Below are 19538 nucleotides of genomic sequence, written 5' to 3'. Positions count from 1 at the left end.
AGAAACTCAACAGAGTGAGCACAGGTCAGAACTTGTGCTTGCTTAAGCTCACTCTCTGAAAGACACCCTGGTTCCAGAGAGCTATCAAAAAAACCTGCTGTGAAAGGTCTGAAGCCAAAGGTCTGCCTCAAGCACGAATTTCCTAAAGGCCCAGCGGTCGAGCTGCTTCCTCTGTGCCACCCCTGATGCCCAGCACAGGACGGGGGCAGTCAGCACGAGGGTGCTCCATGCTCCGGGACTCCACATGGATACCAGCCCCAAACAGTACCTGGGGAGCAGCAGCTGCTCTGCTGGGGCCAAAGCGGTCCCTGGGGGACATCAGAGATGGGGAAAGGTCAGCCATGGGCTGTTGCCAGGTCTGTTCCCACCCCACAGGGAGTGAAGCTTACTTAACATTTTAGCTATATGATGGAATAACTCCTGCGGAGTAAAAGAAGGAAAACTGAGTTAGATGTGGTTAAAGTTGGGGGGGGCGGGGGAGGAGGGTGGAAATAGTTCTTTTAAAAGGTGCGTGTCTTCTGCACTGGAAAACGCTACATTTAAAAATTCTCCGATCGGGTCAAATTCAGATCTCTACATGCCAAAGGAAAGCCAACATAATCTCCTTCGCAAAGAGAGCCTGAGGGGAGTTTTATAATACTTTCTTACACAGCAAAAGGTGCACGGTGAGAGCACCTTCAAATTTCCCCTGAATTTTACATGGCAAGCGTAGCTACTCTAGAGAGAGCGAGGAACCGGAGGGCGGTCGGGGGCAGGGGATGCCGGTGGAGCAGCACCCGGCCCGCGCCTTCCCGGGGGACGCGGAGAGGCGGAGGCGGCCCCGGGGGCGGCCCCCAGCCCTCCCCGCGTGTCGCGGACTCACCTGGGGGCGGCCCGAGGCGGCGGCGGCGGGCGGCTCCCAGCTCCCGGCTCCCGGCACTCAGCCCAGGGCTGCCGGGGCGGCGGGAGGCAGCGCGGGGCTGCTCCCGCCGAGCCCCGCAGCTGCCGGAGGAGCAGGCACAGCAAGAGCAGCAGCAGCAGGAGCAGGAGCAGGAAGAGCGCCAGGTAGAGGAGCAGGTTGAGCTCCCACTCCATGCCGCCCGCGGCGCAGCTCGGCTCCCCGCGGATCGCTCGGTGCCGGTGCCGGTGGCGGCCGAGCCTCCTCCCCTGCGGCAGGAGAGGGGCACGGGCGCGGAGGGGCCGCGGAGCCCGTCCTGCCTTCACCCCCCGCCTCTGCGGCACCTCCCGCCGGGGCAGCCCCGCGGCAGGGGGGCACCGGGGCACGGGGCGATGCGTGCAGGGGGCACCGGGGCTGCACCGCGCCCGTGCTCCGAGCTGGGGCGTGTTGTCCCTGCTCCTTAGGCACAGGTCCCCTGTCACAGAAACGATGTTCCTAGACCACCTGTCACCAGCAGGAGAAGCTCTTGGGGTGGCTGACTTCGAGTCTGAGCCTCCCATCCAGACTGAAATGCCCACATGTGCACCCATCCTCCCTGCGTCCCCACTCCGCATTTCACACACCCCTCCGTCAGCACAGGCCAAACATCTCCGAACTCCAGCGGTACCAGAAAATGTCCCTCTCCTTGAAGACGTTTGAGAATGACCCCCTTGGCCCAAAGCACAAACACTTATCAGGTATTGCCACGGCAGTAGGAAAGTTACAACGATTTCTGGCCGCTTGACTCAGATTTTGGTGAACGATACGATTGTGATGGACACACCATGAATTCTGCTTTTCATGGTACCATCTGTCCACTTGCCTGCATGATTTGTCTTGACTCAAGTCACATTCCCAAAGCTTCCCAAAGCTTATGGATCTATAAGCCAGAGAAGTGAAATTTCACAGAGGGAACATTAGCACTGCTGCATATACTGCACAAATTTTGTGAGGGCCAGAGAAAGTGTATTACTTACTGAACAAATATATGGCAAAAAAAGGCACATAAATCCTACTTCATCGAGCCTCCCAAATTCTTAGTGTAAGTATAGCATCACCCCAAGTCTGAGCTAAGGAGACAAATACGCATTGAGTTGTCATTTTACACCAAATCCTCTATCCTTATTGGACCTCTGAATAATACTTTACAATAAAGCTCAATATAACAATTTTGAGGCAATTTGGGGGAAATGATCATTCACCTTTTCCTGAAGTAACAAAACATCATTTGGACAACTTCATCAATACTGTAGCAAATATTACCTGGTGTAAAAAGGCAAGGCTAGCATCCATCATTCTCCAGTGGTCACACATCCCATCCTGGCTCTGTGTTCTCTGGCACAATAGTTGGCACTTTCCCATTTTGCTTTTATTATTACTATGAGGAATTCAACTACTCACTACAGAGTTTTCTTGTAAGCATTTCTTTGCAGGGAATTAAGAATTGGGATCTTTAGGAAATCTGGAGAGATTAAGACTTGCATGTGGTGCACAGAGAATGCTTCTTCATGTGAGACAGTCTGCTCTTGTGCATGAGACACTGGTGAGTGGCTATTCTACACAACAGGAGGCACTTCTCAACCACACTTTCATCTTTTAACAACACCTGTGTTCTAAGATACAACTGTAAAAGTGAAATTTCATTTAAAATCAGTTGAATCAGCAAAAAGATGCATCTCCTGTTCTAAAAAGAGCATTTTAGTATCAAGATTTTGGGAGAGGTTGTCCATGCAGAACAACAAAAATACTTGATTGAGAAACATTATGACTTTCAGCATTTCAAGGCAGTCAAGATTAATTTCTGGTCTGTAACAGATACTTGGAAGCTGAATAAGCAGGAGAAATAATTGGAAAAAAGCCATTTTGATTTAATGGTTTAACATGATTATCTGATTATCCCCTAATTTTATTAAATGGGCTGTCATCTCTTATGGATCAGATGTGACCTATCAGCTTGTCAGTACTCTGGATTTCCTCTGTGTTGTTGGGGTATCAATATGTGGTATCGGCAAACATTTTCCATCACCTTTCCAACAGGAAAAAAAACCAGCTTCCAAACAGAAATTCACTTCATTTTCACACTCCTGAGTTCTTGTATCAAGCCAGTATTTAACCTGTTTGTCAAGTAGTATTTAAGATCAGGATAAGAGAATGCGCGTTTTTTGGCAACAATTTTGGTTAATTTTTGCCGATTCTCCATGAAAGGAAACTATAGTTTTTACTTTAACATGGACATTTGTTGCTTCTTAAGAGAATTTGAAGATGCTTCTAAAAGGTTGGAGAATCTTAAACAACACTAAAATCTGAACTCAGACATTGGTTTTGTATGTTGAGAGCCTTCTAGCAGTAATGATTCTGGCTTAGCATGACACTTAAGTCAGCAACTGGTTTCACTTGAATCCATAGAAATCATGGACACAGTTTGCCTGGAGACATGGAAATTGCAGGGTGTGGAGACAAAAAAAGAAGGGGTGTCATTTCTTCTCCTCTGGCTTTGTTGCTTGCCTGGCATTCAGCCTTACAAACACTTCTCACTTTCCCAAAAGGATTGCTGAGAGCTGGGAAGTGCTGAATGCAGCACGGTCTAGAGGATCAGAATTTCTGGCAGGACCCTTTGGTGCAAAAAACTTCTTTCATGAGAGCAGTAAACCCCAGGAGATGATGTGAAGGCTTTGTGGAGGTGGAAACAGCAAGAATATTTTGGGGTTTACTGTGAAATCTAGTCTGTGGAAGATGATCAAGGAGGCATCCAGCAAGTAGATGAAGATGTTACTGCCAACTTGCCTTAAGCTGGTGTTTGGATGATTTGCTGGCAGTTCTGGGTCCCTTTTTTTGAACAAAATTACTTGAGCATATATACCAGGCAATCACTTTTCTAAATGTTAGCCTTGGAAGCTGTGTCACATTCCTTCTAATTCGTAAGGAAAAAAGGTACTTATCTGTGCTTCAGATAAAGAGCTTGTTTGAGTGCTTCCCTGGATCCTGGCCAGAATATCCCGTGCCTCATCACAGCAGGAAGTAGTGTTCATGCCTCACTTCTGCCAGCAGCATTGCTTGCAAGGATTGCCCATCCTCCCACCCCCCGGTGGAACAGTTAATCATAAAAACAAATTATAAATTACATGTAATTTATACAGGCTCTATGCAGAGCCTTTCTTCCCAAATAATCTTATAAACTGGAATACTGCATGTTGTGCATGGATGTGTAAATGAGCAGGACTTGCAGCTAAGCAGCAAAGGCACATTGCAGTTAAGGCTGCCATGAAAAGATAAGGTCAATTTCTTATTTATTTTGATTAGGCCATAAAACGTGGTTGCTGGCAGCTTGCTGTCAAGATGCTGAGATTCTGATGCAGTTTGGTTTTCTTCTCCAGTCCTCAAATGAGATTTTCCCTCAAGGCTTGGTTCAGTAAGATAATCCAATTCAAGCATTTCAGCCCACAGAGCATTCAGCTCAAATGAAGAAACGCTTCCATGTGGGCACAGTAGATCATCAGGATCTTCTTTCTAAAAATTTCTGCTTCAGCCTAAGTGCCCATGATTTATTCACTCATTTATTCACTCTGCAGGGTATGACACTCACTCCTTCCAAACACCCAGAGTATTTCCATTATTTCATTACAGTTGTAACTCTGCCCTTCACTGTACAGAAATGCAGAAATTACTCAGCTTCTATTTCCTTAACCATTTATACTGACCTTATTTTCTATGTACCCTCCTCCTACAGATTTCCAGTGCTGTGGGTTTATGCATCCTTAATTTGTCCGTTAAATTTTTTACCCTTCCAGCACATGTGCAAGCGTTTGTGTGAAGATGACATGGGTCCAAGGACAAAGCTGATTTCCAGGTCCAATACATGACTTGTTTCCCCTGGAATTACATCCAGCTCCTCCTGAAGTTCACCATCACTCCTCTATTTTGGAAAGGGTATTTTGCCAACAGCCTGACGGATTGAGGCACATAACAGTTCACTGGGAGAGCTGGAACAGGAATTTTTCCCACTCTACCTCAAGCAGAAATTTCAACATATGCTCAAGTTGACATTTTTTTGTAATTGATGAAGAGTAACACAGTTTGGAAGGCTCCCACACACAATAAAAACCCTTCCTAATTTGCTGATAGTAAATTGAAGAGTTAGAGAATTTAACCCCAAGTCTTCACTAATGAATATTGTCACCAAATTCACACAACAAAAAAGTAAAATCAGACAGAATTTCCACATAAAGATCGCCAGTAAAACTCCAAGGACTATTTGCTTATTTTTATCCTTGGAGAAAGAGTGTCCTCCTATAATCTCATCAATATTGTTGTACTCCAAATATTTGTGACGATATTCATTTATTCTAAACTGAAAATATAAAACCAGCCTGGGAAAATCAGACAGCACTTGTCCTCACTAGCACAAACTTGGGAGTTTCAGAAACATGATTTACATCATAGTTTGCACTAGAACTGCAGTGTGTTTACAAGGTTTGAACAGACAGCATAACTGAGATATTTCAACACTTGTTTGGAAAATGTCAGTGTCTGGGGTTTAATGTCGGTGGGAAGACAATCGATTTTCTCGTTTCAGCTCAAACTGAGCATAAAAGCCACTTGGAAAGGCCTTTTTACTTACGGACAATGTTTCAGAACACCAGGGAGGGATGTTGTTCTGCCAGACTGGATGTCTTGGCTGCATTTTTGCCCGCAGCACTGATCGCCTTGTTCGTGCTACCAGCTCGGCTGTTTCCTGGGGGCTGCAGGGCATCCGCACCTTGAGGGCTGGGCACCACAATAATGTTAACTACTCGAAATGTCAGGCATGCATGTTTTTTTGTTTGTTTTAAATTCCAGATGGCTTTCCCGACGACTGGCACTCCGGCATCAGCCCTCGCAGCCTCTGTCCCTTATGTGCCGCCTCACGGCTGAGGTGCACACCCTGCAGTGGTGCGGCTTCTCCTCGGGTGCTGTGTGCAGTTTTGGGCACCACAATATGGAAAAGACACTAAGCTATTGGAGAGCGCGAGGATGGTGAAGGGTCTGGAGGGGAAGCCGTGTGGGGAGCGGCTGAGGGCACTTGGTCTGTCCAGCTGGAGGAGACTGAGGGGAGACCTCGGCATCCTCAGGGCAGAGGAGCCGAGGGGCAGGTGCCGATCTCTGCACTCTGGTGACCAGGGACAGGACTCGAGGAAACAGCATGAAGCTGAGACGGGGCAGGTTTGGGTCGGATAGCAGGAACAGAGTTTTCCAAACGCTGTTTGGGCCCTGGAACACGCTCCCCACGGAAGCGGCCGCCCCGAGGGGACACGCCCGAGGGCGGGAGCGCGGCGCGTGCGGGCTGGGCACGCGCGGCGCGCGGCGATGACGCGCGCGCTCCCCGTCCCCGCGCGCTGCCCCCTCACGGCGCGGCCATGAAGGCGACGCCGCTCTCCAACTGCGAGCGGCGCTTCCTCCTGCGCGCCATCCAGGAGAAGAAGGTGCGGCGCCGGCATCCCCCCTCCCTGCCCCTTTCCCTTTCCCGATCCCCTTCCCCGCCGTCCGGGGAGCGCGGCTGTCCCCGGGTCCGCCCCTCCCCGTCCCATCGCATGCCGGGCATGGCGCACTGACCCGCTCCATGTGTGTGTCCTTGTCTGCGTGTTCCCGCAGCGCCTGGACGGGAGGCAATGCTACGACTATCGGAACATCCGCGTCTCCTTCGGCGCCGACCGCGGCTGCTGCATCGTGGAGCTGGGCAGGACCAGGTGAGCGCGGGGGCTCGGCCGCGGGCCCCGGGTTGAAGAAAACCTGAGGTTCCCGAACCTGCAGAGATCACTGTAAACAGATTGTAACCTTTCAAGCCTTAAAGTCGTAGTATTTCAAGGGTAGGAGCAAAGAGGAGACGATGGAAAGGAAGGAAGTGGGAAAGGGATGGGTTTTCCGTGATGATTTTAATTACAAATAATTTATAAAATGCAAAATTATTCCCAAGTTTTCATCCCTTTATTCACTGACCTCGCATTTTGCATTCTTCCACTAACCAAACGACCCTTTATTCGCTGTGGAAAAGTGAAATACATGCACTTATATAAATATTTCATCACAGTTTCTCACATATTCCGAGTCAGTTTTTAGGCTTAAAAGACAGGAGTGTGTTCTAATTCCTACATTTGGTTCTTTCAATGTTGACCAGAGTTTAAATGTGTATGACAGGCATTGAACAAGAGACTGTCGGGAGTGAGAATTACAAACTAAAACCCTAAACACACGCTTTTTTTCCCACATGTGTGTTTCGTCTCTAGATTCTTCCTGATGCGTTCTGTGACTTGGTGCTTTATTTACCTTGGCAGGGTTCTTGCACAGGTCTCCTGTGAACTCGTTGCCCCCAAGCCCAATCGGCCCACGGAAGGTGTGCTCTTCTTTAATCTGGAGCTCTCACCCATGGCTGCACCTGGGCTGGAGCCTGGCAGGTAAAGTAGCTGTCTTAAAAGGACTAAACAAGGGTGGCACAAAAGCGACTGTAACCATGTTAAGTTTGGGTTGATTTCGTTCCAACAGACAATCGGAGTTATTGGTGTCACTGAACAGACTATTGGAGCGATGCTTCAGAGATTCCAAATGCATTGACACTGAATCTCTCTGCGTTGTTGCTGGTGAAAAGGTAGGAAAACCTCCTAGTTCCTGGTAAAAGATTCGTGTAGTCCAATTTTAACTTGGTCTGTTTCTTGTGTTGGAAAGAAGTGCTGATTTTAGGTTAAAGATCCACACATCTGCCTTGACAGGTATTTTTGACTTGCATGACTACGTAGGCTTTCTGAAGTACCCGGGACCCTGCAGAATGATGCTTAAATTGTGCTGAAGTGCTACATATTTTGTCATAATTAAATCTGGCACAGTGGGTGTCTTGGAATATGCCGAGATCGCTCATCTTCTTAAGCAAAGACCTAAAGAATATATGCTGCTTCTTTTTATGGCTCAAAAAAAAAAGAACTAGTTTTGAAAAAAAATTAACTTCTGTAGAATCAAGCAGTTTTGTATTTTTTTGTATTTTTCTCAGGTTTGGCAAGTTCGGCTGGACATGCACCTGTTAAACCATGATGGCAACATCACTGATGCTGCCAGCATAGCAGGGATTGTAGCTCTGTGTCATTTTCGCAGACCAGATGTGTCTGTGCAAGGAGAGGAAGTAACTGTGGTGAGTTGGTTTGGTTTTTTTTAAATTTCCTTAAATTTCTTTGTCATTTTGAAATTGAGTTTCATAAATAACTGTATTCTGGGCCAATTCCTTTCCAAGTACACTCCTGAGGAACGTGATCCTGTCCCCTTGAGTATCCACCACATGCCCATTTGTGTCAGTTTTGCCTTCTTCCATCAAGGGTAAGATCTCGAGGTCTTATGTACTCATATAAGGGGTATAAGTCTTGTATACCCATAGTTACTAATATGCAAACCAACTCCTTTGTTTAATTAAGGGTAGTAAGTTGCCTCAAATTTCTACTGTTGCCTATATTTCAAAACTTGATTCTAGGACCTATTTATTGGTGGATCCAACTGAACGTGAGGAGCGGGTGATGGATGGGCTCCTTGTAATTGCCATGAATAAACACCATGAAATTTGTACCATCCAGTCCAGTGGAGTGGTTATGCTGGTGCAGGATCAGGTAAACCTTTGCCTTGACCAGTCCTTCTGTGGTATATAAACTGGTTCCTGTGCTGCAGTCTTGATATGGAAATATCCATGGCATTTGGAAGCTAAGAAACCAATTAACTGTCTGATTTTATCGGAAAAGATGGTGTAGTTTTAGTCCTAGTAGAAGAGCATAGTACTGTGTACCATGCTGCAGAAGGGATGTAGAAAATGCATAGTTTTTGGTATTTTTATTTTTTCCCTGTGATTTGGCTGAGAAAGCCTGCAAATTATTTCCACTTGTACTCTGAGGGAGAGCTAGAGGCTTGTATTAAGCTTTTGCATAACTCTAAGTGAATCCAGTCCCTCATAGTAAGGTGCCATACTTTGAGAGATTCCCGTGATTTAAATGTTTGTGATTCTTACGATGCTCTACAGTTTCAGTTAAAAACTTCTTGCTTTCCTGGTTGTAAACTGTTTTTTGTATGTGTAACAAACAGATTCTGAGATGCAGTAAAATAACAGCTGTTAAGGTCGCAGAAATAACAGAACTGATTCAGAAAGCCTTGGAAAATGACCAAAAAGCCAGGTGAGTGCTTTGGGAGGGGACGGAAATGGGTGCTTTTAAGAAATGTAGTAAAAACTAATGGCAGCTTGTGGTTTCAACAGCAAATTGTCTTCACTTGTATTTGTTTTGAATAGCAAGCATTTAAATTTGAACTCGAAAAGAGAAACCATTTTTGGGTTATTCTGAAATAGTGTCTGTCACTGAATGACCAGGAAAGAAGGCGGGAAGTTCGGCTTCGCAGAATCGATACCCAACCAAAGGATCACTGCCTTCAAAATGGAGAGTGCTGCTGTGGACACCAATGACGTGGAAGAGCAAGCTGGAGAAATCATCGCTAAAGCTGACCCTCCTGCTGAAGTGTATCTTTTCCCGGGTATTACTCAGGAGAAAACCAGGCTAAACATACATCTAGGCTTCCTCATACTTTAGGTAGCCATATATCCTTCCAAGGAAACATCATCACTGGTTTTGGTTCTCTGTGCTTTTAATTCCTTGCCTGGTTTGCTCAGAATACGAAGAATTTTACCAGCAAACACCAAGATTTTTCTTAACTCCTGCAGTTTTGCCAATCCAGTATTGCACACTCCTGGGACAGCCCAAATTGGGCAAGGAATAGAGAGCTCCTGGGGGGACCTTGAAGAATCTGAGAAGGAAGAAGCAGCAGAAGAGGAAGGTGACAGTGAGGCAGCTGCTTTTGAATGTGAGAAAGTGGAAACTGAGGATACAAGTACAAGGAGGGAAACTAAGAATGGTAGGTATTTGTTTTTCTTAATATTAGATCTTGTTACATCACTTCAATAACAGTTTAGAATTAGAATGTGAAAGGTCCTGAGGAAGTAAAACGATTGTTGCCACTTTGCACATTTGCTAATTCACTTGACCTGGTAATTATCTTAAAAACTTGATTTCTGTAGTATAGGGAGGGCTACAAATGAATCAGAAACCCCTCTGAATGTTTCTTTTAAAATACTGTGGTTATTAATTACAGGAGTCGTTTGTACAAAACTGATCACTGTTTTGGGGATGGTGGGGTTTGTGTGTTTTTTAGATGAACCCATTGTACTGTCTGACAGCGAGGAGGAAGAAGTTGTCATTCTGGAACCACAGGAGCTACCAAGGAAGACAAGGTAACCAGCAAGTGGAATTAGGGGGGGAAAGGAGTTTGTAAGGAGTATTTCCAGGAAGGACAGGATATTGGCAAGGCCAGGAAAGGTTTCAGTTGATCAAAGGGAGTACAGATATAGCTGAGACCAAGGAAGTTTAAATCTAGGCTAAATCTCTGGCCTTCTGTCCTGGGAGGCCAGAGCCTGGCTAGTCTGCAGCTGTCTGAAATGGTTATGGGTATTTGACTCATTCTAGTCCTTCCAAAGGGAGTGAGAACATAAAAGTGGATCTCAATCAGTGGCTCCTTAGAGCTGCTGCAGAGATTCAGTGTGCTGCACTAGAGCTGATGTTGAGTTCTCGCTCCAAGAAGCGAGATCTGCTGTATCCCTGCACGAGCCATGGAAACGCTTGGCACCAAGTGCAGTGGGAGGTTGCCAAGTTATGGATAATCAGTCTGTGTTCTTATGAAATAGTAAAGCTATTCAGTAAGTTTCTCTGATACAACTGTTGTTTACTGACAGAACACAGACCAGCTCCAAACAAGAAAATTCAAGTAAGAAAGCATTTAACAAAAGGAGAAGAAAGAAGAGAACATCTCGTTAAAGCAGTCATCCCTCCTGCAGGAATGCTGTATAATATGGATTTTGGTGTATTATTACTGAGCTTATTTTTGTAGATAATTTTATTTCTTCCCCTTCCAATATCTGGTTCTGCTTTTATATATATGTTAAAACTATTGTACACAGATCTAAATAAAAAAATGGTGCCTGTAACTGAAATCCCAGCAGAACTGCAGAGAAACTCACCTAGTTCAGCTTTCTTTACAGGGGAAAATCAAATGTGCTGTGATTAAAACCATCTTGCTCCTGTTACTCCACACCTAACCTTGTACTCAAACTGCTTCGTGCAAAAATCACCAGAAATGCATGGACTTCACAAACTAGCCCAGAACTTCAGTGGAGTTTCTTAAAAAGTTTAATTAAATATTACATGCAACAGACAGGAATGTTTCTTGAACTAAATGCAAAGAGTTATGCTCTGAATTTAGGATCAGGCAAAACAAAGAGACAAGGAGGATTCCAAAATACCTGATCTGGGCGCTTTGTTTGCAAACAAGTGACACTGGAAACACACACATATTTACAGAGTGAAGCAGGGCTATTTTACAGGTGACCTCAGTGTTACATGAGCTGTGAACAGGAGAGAAGTTACTGTTGCAGATTTTACGTTCCCCAAACCAGGTTAAGAACTTAATGTAAGAAAAAAACCCCATATATAATCAAATTGCTCCCAGCCAGGCAAAGCTTGAATCAAGTTGTGCTCTTTCAGAAAGGGACCAACACACAAAACCTCTTTTCTCCAGGAGCTAAACCAGCGCATTTTCTTAGTGTCAAGTTCTTCCAACCCAAAGTCACTGTCCTGAGTACAAAAATGGGTGAAGATGCAGCTCCTTCTTAATTCTGTAGTACCACAAGACTGTAAACTTCTTCAGAAAATAGAACAGTATTTTTTTTGTACTGCTCTTTCCCTCTTCCCACATAACATCTCATCCCTACATTCTTTAGAGCCTTTAGTTGGAAAGGCCTAGGAGTTAACCTGGATAGGCTTAACAGTAGTACAGTACAACCTGGGATATTTTGTTCAAAGCTTAGAAGGAAAAGCTGGAATTGTCCCATATTAACTTCGGAAAATGAGAAGGTGGAAAAAGACAGTACTTATGAGCACAAGCAAGAGCTGCCCTGAGAAAGGAGGAACTTGTCATGCTGGGCAGAAATGCCACCTCCTGACTGAAGACTTTTGTTAGGCTGCAGAGGAAGTCATATTGATAATGGTGAATATAAAGCTCAGGGAGCGTGGAAGAATTTTTCTCTGTGCTATGGGAACAGTAAGGGAACAACCTCCATTGAAACTTGAGCACAGCTCTTCGATTAAGCACCAAGTTAATACTAAAACCCACTGAAGTCCTTTCACCTAAGTATTGCTACTTTTTTTCTGGAGAAAATAATTAATAAGCTTGCTTTAAATTACCCTCTAATGTTCATATTTCTCAGTGGTCTTGGAATACACCACAGAAAGGAAGGGGAAGGCAGAACCCAGTTTCCCAGGAAGAGCACTGTGGCCTGTTATCTTCAAGTAATCGCTGCCAGTCAGCACTGCCAGTTACCCTTCCAAGGTCAGAAACAGTGAAAAACACATTCCTCCTTGTATAAACTCCATCTCCTGCAAGGTTAAAGTGTTTCCAACCCCAAGCACCAGACATGATACACTGCACAGGCTGTCCCAAGTTCATTTTAACATTTCAGTGGCAGCCTACTGAAATTAATCTAAATAAAGGCTGTTGGCCAATGAAATATGGTTCCTCATTAGCCATCAGACAATGCATAAAAGTCCAAGTGCATCCTAAGAAGCTCAGATTGGCCAAAAAGGCCACTTCTGCTGCATATTTTGACCAGATTTTTGATCACCACTCGGCTCCATTGGTTTTGTAATTGAGGTGGTTCAGGGAAGGCTCCGGCAGCAGCACGAGGGTGGGGGCACTGTAGTAACTTTGTAGTTGCTGCGGTGAAACAGAGTTGTGTCTTAGTAACACCTGCTTTTCAGCCTGACAGATGAGGATTTTAAAGAAATTATTTCAAATAGCCCATACCCTAAGAGCTGTTGGACATGTGTGAGGAGCTTATACTGCTGGGTGCCCAGATAACCAGAGACAGCCTTGACTCAACTTCAAGTCAGAGGCACAGGTTTCACAGGGCAGCCCTTGCCAAAAGGCTTTAGAAATGAAGGCCAGTTGAAGATGGCAGTACTGCACCTCAGTGATTTTAAGCCATTGGCAAAACCACTAACGTCATCAGATAAAAAACTGTTTATTAGCCATCCTGGAAATGGCTTAATTCGGCCCACTTCCGTGCGCTCGCTGCTTTACACACAAACAACAGCAGGTACAGGGCAGCATCACTCCATTTACACAGGCTGAAGGTAAACATTCACTTGATCTAATGCTGATTAAATGCCAGTTTGCTCATGTAACAGTTCCACAACTAAGGAAAAATATGGCACATTTTTGTTGTGTGCCACAAGCTCCTCCCAAGCATGAGGGGTGTACAGAATTCATGCTGCTCTGCACACAGCCCATCCCTGCCAGAAGACATTCCGTGCCCTTGAGGGCAGAGCAGCAGTTCACCCCCCTGAAGTTTAATCCCTCCACCACCCCTAAAGAGGTATGAGGCAAGCAGACTGAGGACTCATTTTCTCAGTAGGCATCAATGGACTTTTGGGACAGCCAACACATCAGTGGGAACTCTCCATGGGTTTTAGATTAGTAGCAGTTTTGCACTTGGACTAGAAAATACCGACAGCAAGACCATTTTCTGCGTAGCGGAAGCGCGAGGTATGAACTGGTGCAGGAGTTTCAACTGTGCAGTTCCTGCAGCAGAGCATTCAGCCTTTCCCTGATGAAGAGCTGGCACTACATTATATAGCAATTGGGGCATGTCCTAAAGAGCCTCATGAGTCAGTTCCGGCAAGGAGTTCTCATGGCCATAGCTTCTTCCAGTTTTGTAGCCATTAAGGCACGTTTTGGATCTACGCTAAGTCTCAGTTTAAACTAGACAGTATAAAAATGCTACTGGATACTCTGTGGAGTCCAAGTATTTCTTACCCAGAAGGAGAAAAAGCCCTACTATAATAATGCACTGCTAATATTAACGTTTAGTCTATAATTAGATAAGCAGTCTCAGACTTCATGTGGCCTGCATGGTTAATTCTGTGCCTGAAGAGAACATTTTGATAAAAACACAGCTAAAACTCTTAACAAGATTGCATGTACAAAAGATTTACATTAAAACCACATGAAACTAAACTTCATAATTGAAGTCATCAAAGTCTGTATTCATATTCTGAGTGATCATATCTAGAATCCTAAACCATGTTTAAAACTGTACATCATTTCCTGGTAATATACATCTGTTAAAAAGATCAGTCTCTTGATTATTACAATAAGTTTAGTGTGTCTGGTGGGTCAATGAGCGATACTCCGTGGTACCTAGAGAGGGAAAAAGAGAGGCAGGATGTCATCTTGCTCAAGTGCTCCCTGCCACGAAGAGCAGCATAACTCACTGCAGCAAAACACATTTCCCACCAGGCAGGAAACATTCTGGGGCTTGTTGGCTGCCATGCCCCACACAGATTTTTAGGAGCATTAGGTATCACCAACTGTAGGAATGTCAAGAAAATTCCTCCAGTTTCTACCCGACAGTTCAGACAGCAACAGAACACCAAGTAATTGCTTTACAAACCACCGTGAAGAAACCCAGGGAGTCTTGTCCCCATTTCACTGAGGAGGTGGATTTGGTTAGTTAAGTCTGCCTGAAGACTCAAAAGATACACCCACACCCCACCAGGCAGTTACCTGTATGGACAACTCAGATGTTAGCATCTCCACAGATACTCACTTGGTACTCTTGTACTTTTCCCGTATGGACTGTTGTGTGTGCTGGGCTGCTCTGAGGTAGGTGTTGTGTAGGTCTATGAGGCAAGGCTTGATGTCTTCAAGGGTGTAGCCAGTTACTTTGCACAGGGATTCAGGCTGAGGGGAAAAAAGAAAGGGAGAGGGACATTTGAATGTTGCTGTCTGTTTATGCTGACAACCAGTGGTGGAGTTTTTAGCTTACTGTTGGAAACATATTACCCACCCATCCCATTTTTCAAATACCTCGGGGAGCAACCCCTAATTAACAGGCTAGAAGCACAGAGGGGCTGCAATTCCTGCAGCCCAGACCCAGCATTCAGGACTGTGTATGAATACACTGAACACACAGGGAGGCCTGTGAAGGCTCACACTGGAGTGCTACATACCCAGGTTTGTCCAGTGAGTGTGTAGTCTGCCAGATGGAATGCTGCAGCAGCAATAACTGATGGCAAGTATTTCAGGTAAGGATCAGCATCAATTAGGCTCAGCTCTCCCAGGTACTGCAAGGGAAACGAGACATGGAATAATCTTCTACAAAAGTTAACAGTTGCATTAGAACCCCAACTTAAGCTTCCAATCCTGCCATCAGTTGGAAGGACAGCTTTTATTAGTGTACACTTAGTTTCTCTTTAAGCATCTCCTGCTGTCAAACAGCATTCCACCACATGCTTTACCAGCACGTTTTATGTTTAGGGACATGTAAGAGCTAAAGGAAAGAGTGTGGTCAGGTCTGACCTTTGCACAGTGAGACAAAGGCTTCTGTTTAGGAGCTCTGGTACCTACCATACAGATAGGATCTATTATAACTTAAGATGAAATGTTACCTGTGCTCTGCTCTAGAAATTAGCCTCTGGATTTAGAACTTGCTGCTTGTTGAGGGGAAAACCAAAACAAAAGTCCTTTTTTGCCAAAGTGTGTGGGAGGGTAGGTGTGGCAGCTGTAGCTAAGAGAAAGGGAAACCCCTATCTAGCAGTGTAACAACCCCAAATTTACAGTTCATTATCTCTGCCTGCTCTGACTAAGGATGCATGCTTTAGCCAGGCAGAAGTGCCAGCCTCTGATAAGAATGGAGTATGTCAAGCAGAAAGTGGCAATAGGAGTATTAGTTTCCAGCAGTGGGGCACTACTTCTGGAGAAGCACAATTCAAAAGGTGTATATATGTTATACATATATATATATATATATATATGTGTGTGTGTGTGTGTGTGCAATAAATCTCTGCAATAGAACTCTCTAATTACATGGGCTGAGCTACTAATTCTTACATACCATTGACAGGCTCTCCACTTTAGCATCTGTCTGCTGGTGTAGGAAGTACTGGGTGAGGAACTGGTTGATTGTTGGAGCCGCCAAGTCAAATGACAAAACCTTCAGAATTAAGTGCTCCATCCTTAGGACCTGCTTCTTCGTGTAGGTGTCATCTGTGATGTAGACAAACTCAGCTACTTCAGGAGGGTAGATCTCTTCAAACTTTCTGCCAGGAGAAATGTTTATGAGTAAATAATTGAGTACTAGAAAAGCAGATAACCACCAACACTTAATGAAACACTCATTTAAATTCTGATTTTGGAAGGAGCTGGGCACTGGTGCCAAACAAGTTTGCTGCAGTTGGTTCAGTAGCTCTTGAATCAGCAGAATTTGAATTTAGAGAGCTATAACAGCATGATAATTTAGGACTAAGGAATTTGGGACTTGGAGTTACTGAAACCCCAGAATAAGCCACTAACCTAGTAACTGGGGCAAGCACAACTTTCTTTTCACATGCCTTATGCATATTCCCTCAAATACTCTTTAGATGCCAGCTGCTGCATCTGGAAATAGCGGATCCTCACTTTAGGGGCAATCTACAAAGATAAGTGCCAAGCTTTTAGGTGGATAACTCCTGATTTTATCCCAGTATGAAGCCCTCCTGAGTCAGTCCTGCTCTAGGCAACAGAACAGCAACAGCCACAAGATTTTCATCTGTATGAAACCAGCAGGTAGAACTTGAAATGAAGCAATTTCACTTACGATGCGAGCAGCATAGCTGCAGTACCCACAAGCTGAAGTTTTCCTCTCAAAACAGACATGGAAGAAAGAAACCTATCAATGTAATTTACAGCTAAGTGCAGAGTTTCATTCTGTAATTTGTATTCTTCTCCAACTTCCACCAGCCAGTCCACAAGAATAGCCCGCATGTTGTTTGTGATATCAGGTTGCTTCTTCATGTAACCTATTTTAGGCTTGCATTTCACCTGTAGGTTTAAATGACAGATAAAGTTGAGTTTGGATCACATGCTGGTAGAAAAGCAACTGTTTAAACTCCATTTATCACAGCTTAACAAATCAGAAGTAAACACTGGTGAATTTAGGATCAGTAAGTTCTATTTCTGTAATCTTGCTTTCCAGCTTGCACATGGCACAATCAACTTTATCACAATAAACCAGTCCTGTGCTCTTATTTCTCCCTTTCTAGCAAGCTCTAATTTAGTCACTGTCATGGTAACTCATGTTCAGATGCATTTCTCCACCCCAAACTCTTCCCCCATGAGCCCATGCAAATAAGAAGAGAGAAAGCAGCTCACCTCCATTTCCCTCAGGTACGTATGGATTTCGCTGATATAATCTGGCACGTTATTAACGTTTGGTGCTTTCTCTTCTGTTTCTGAGGTTATTGAAATATCCATAATACTTGGAGAATCTAAGCAGAGCATAACAGCCATGTTAAAATGGGCACCATCACACCACTCCCTCACAGCACAGGGAACCTTGTGCAGGCTCAGTCAGCTGGACTAGGAGTTGAGGAGGCTCTACAGAAGTCAAATGTTACGGCAACAGGGAAGTTTCCCCTTCCCCCTTTCTCTTCTTCGCGCCAAGAATAAAGGGATGGAAAACTCTCTTGCAATTATGTAGTGCTCAGTAGACCCTGTGTTACCTTGTTACATAGATGTGGGTCCCGTAAGCTTAGACTGTGGTTTAAAGCAGGGCTGGAATGCCAGAATTTTTTGTAGATCCTGCAGAAGCGGATCACAGTAAAATCACCCCTCAGACATTCACATGCATTGCAGAAGATGGATCTGGCAGTTCTCATTTTTCACATACTGGGAAGAGCTCAAAACACTTGCAACCACTACAGAGTATAACCCGGGAGAAAAACCTATTACATCTTGGGATCTGCCTGGGTAAAGTCCCCTTCTAACTCTGTAATGGTAGCAAAGGGCGAGGCTTTATGGGTTGCTGTTGTCTGTAATCTGGCTTCTCTCATGAGGTACTGATAGTTAAAGTTACAAAGAATAAAACTGCCTAAAAGAGCAGGGGATAAGAACACAGCAGCTCAGCTGGATTGAAGAGCTGTTGTATCCTGGTGGTAGGCTCAAAGGAACCAAACCAGCCCGTGTCCCAAACCACAGCCCTCCAGCTGCCTCTGGAAATCTGAAATTCCCTGGGTGAATTCCTCCACGCTTCCCGGGGGCAGGGCCCTGCGGCGGGAGCAGGTGGGACGCGGCCTACATGGCGCTCAGGGCCGGGCAGCGCTGCCCGGGTGTCACGTACCGAAGCTCAGCTCCATGGCGTTGCCCAGGGGGGCCAGGGGCCGCCGCTCCCCCAGGGCACACACGGCCGCACGCAGCCCCAGCGCCGCCTCCTCCTTCTGCCCCGCCGGGACGCCCCGCTGCCGCCGCGGCTCCCGCTGCCCCTCGGGCTCGTCCACATGGATGGAGAAGGGCTGATGCTGCTGCAGCCCCGCCGCCGCTCCATGGCCCTCGCAGCCGCCCCGCGCCGCCTGTGGGGAGAGCGGCCGTCAGCGCCCGGCCCCTGACAGCTCCCGCCGCGCCGAACCAGCGCTGCCCCTTCCACATCCCCCCGCGTCCCGCCGCTCCCCCCTCACCTGCAGCGGGATCCCGGCGCGGTGCTGCGTCCCCCGCAGCAGCCCTAGCGCCACGCGGGTGCCGGCGGCGGGCAGCGCCGCCGCGGCTTTGCCGGCCGCCGGCGGGGGCACGTTCTCCTGGTTCTCCTGCTCCGCCAGCATGGCTGCAGGAGGAGCGGGGGGGGGCACAGCGGAGGGGACAGCGGGGCGACCGCGGGGCCGGAGCGGCGGGGCCGGGGACGGACGCGCCTGGAGCCGCCCGCGCCGTTCAAGTAGCCCGCGACTCTTGAACCGCCCAATGGGCGCGCGCTGCGTCACGGCCGCGCCGGATGGGGCGGGCGCGGCCCGGACGGGCGGACAGAGGGACGGACAGACAGACACGGGCGGACACGGAGGGCGGGGAACTTATGGGGAGGGAAGGCGGCCGCCTGGGACACCAGGCCCCGCGCCCGCCCAAGGGAGGGAGAGAAGCGCCTCAGGCCTTCCCGCCGGGAAACGTGTGTGGGAAGCGTGCTGGAGCTTGCCCAGCCGGGCTCGTGAGCGCGTCCCGGCAGGAGCGGCTGAGGGAGAGGGGGGAGTTAGTCGGGAGAAAAGCTGGCTCGGCGGGGAGACCTCATCACTCTCTACGGCTCTGTAAAAGGAGGGTGTAGTGAGGTGCCCGCAGTGAGGGGACAAGAGGAAATGGCCTCCAGCTGAGACGGGAGATTCAGATTATCAAGGAATCACAGACCACAAAGCTAATCTTGTTCCAACCATCCTGCCATGGGCAGGGACACCTTCCACTAGACCAGGTTGCTTGGAGCCCCATCCAACCTGACCTTTAACAGTTCTAGGGATGGGGCATTCACAGCTTCTTCGGGCAACCTGTGCCAGGGCCTCACCACCCTCAGATTAGACAATTAGGAAAAAAATTGTCACTGTTAGGGTGGAAGAAGTTGCCCAGGGAGGTGGTGGAGTCACCATCCTGGGAGGGGTTTAAGAGGTGTCTGGATCTGGTGCTGGGGGATGGGTTTAGGGGTTACAGTGATAATGACAAGTTGATGGTGGAACTT

The 19538-nt window shown here is 46.7% G+C and overlaps 2 protein-coding genes across 2 annotated transcripts; one reads left to right on the top strand and one right to left on the bottom strand.

The window, feature by feature from the left end:
- The first annotated feature begins 6264 nt into the window (after window positions 1–6264).
- EXOSC9 (exosome component 9) lies at window positions 6265–10974 on the top strand. The gene is made up of 12 exons (XM_032109058.1): window positions 6265–6375; window positions 6545–6639; window positions 7225–7344; window positions 7433–7535; window positions 7932–8069; window positions 8169–8251; window positions 8403–8535; window positions 9002–9090; window positions 9282–9428; window positions 9630–9820; window positions 10118–10196; window positions 10695–10974. The coding sequence occupies exons 1-12, from the start codon at window positions 6310–6312 to the stop codon at window positions 10774–10776; spliced, it is 1326 nt and encodes a 441-aa protein (XP_031964949.1). The 5' UTR covers window positions 6265–6309; the 3' UTR covers window positions 10777–10974.
- Window positions 10975–13021: 2047 nt separating this feature from the next.
- Window positions 13022–18721, bottom strand: CCNA2 (cyclin A2). Its single transcript, XM_032109059.1, has 8 exons — window positions 18508–18721; window positions 18174–18402; window positions 17207–17322; window positions 16653–16876; window positions 15912–16116; window positions 15028–15141; window positions 14625–14758; window positions 13022–14215 (listed from the first exon to the last, which is right to left on the bottom strand). Exons 1-8 carry the CDS (start codon window positions 18646–18648, stop codon window positions 14164–14166), a joined length of 1215 nt encoding a protein of 404 aa, XP_031964950.1. The 5' UTR covers window positions 18649–18721; the 3' UTR covers window positions 13022–14163.
- Window positions 18722–19538: the final 817 nt, after the last annotated feature.

This window comes from Corvus moneduloides, chromosome 5 (genome assembly GCF_009650955.1).
Source record: "Corvus moneduloides isolate bCorMon1 chromosome 5, bCorMon1.pri, whole genome shotgun sequence".
Taxonomy (NCBI): domain Eukaryota; kingdom Metazoa; phylum Chordata; class Aves; order Passeriformes; family Corvidae; genus Corvus; species Corvus moneduloides.
The sequence above is the reverse complement of the archived record's forward strand: the minus strand, read 5'-3'. Positions and strand labels throughout refer to the sequence as shown.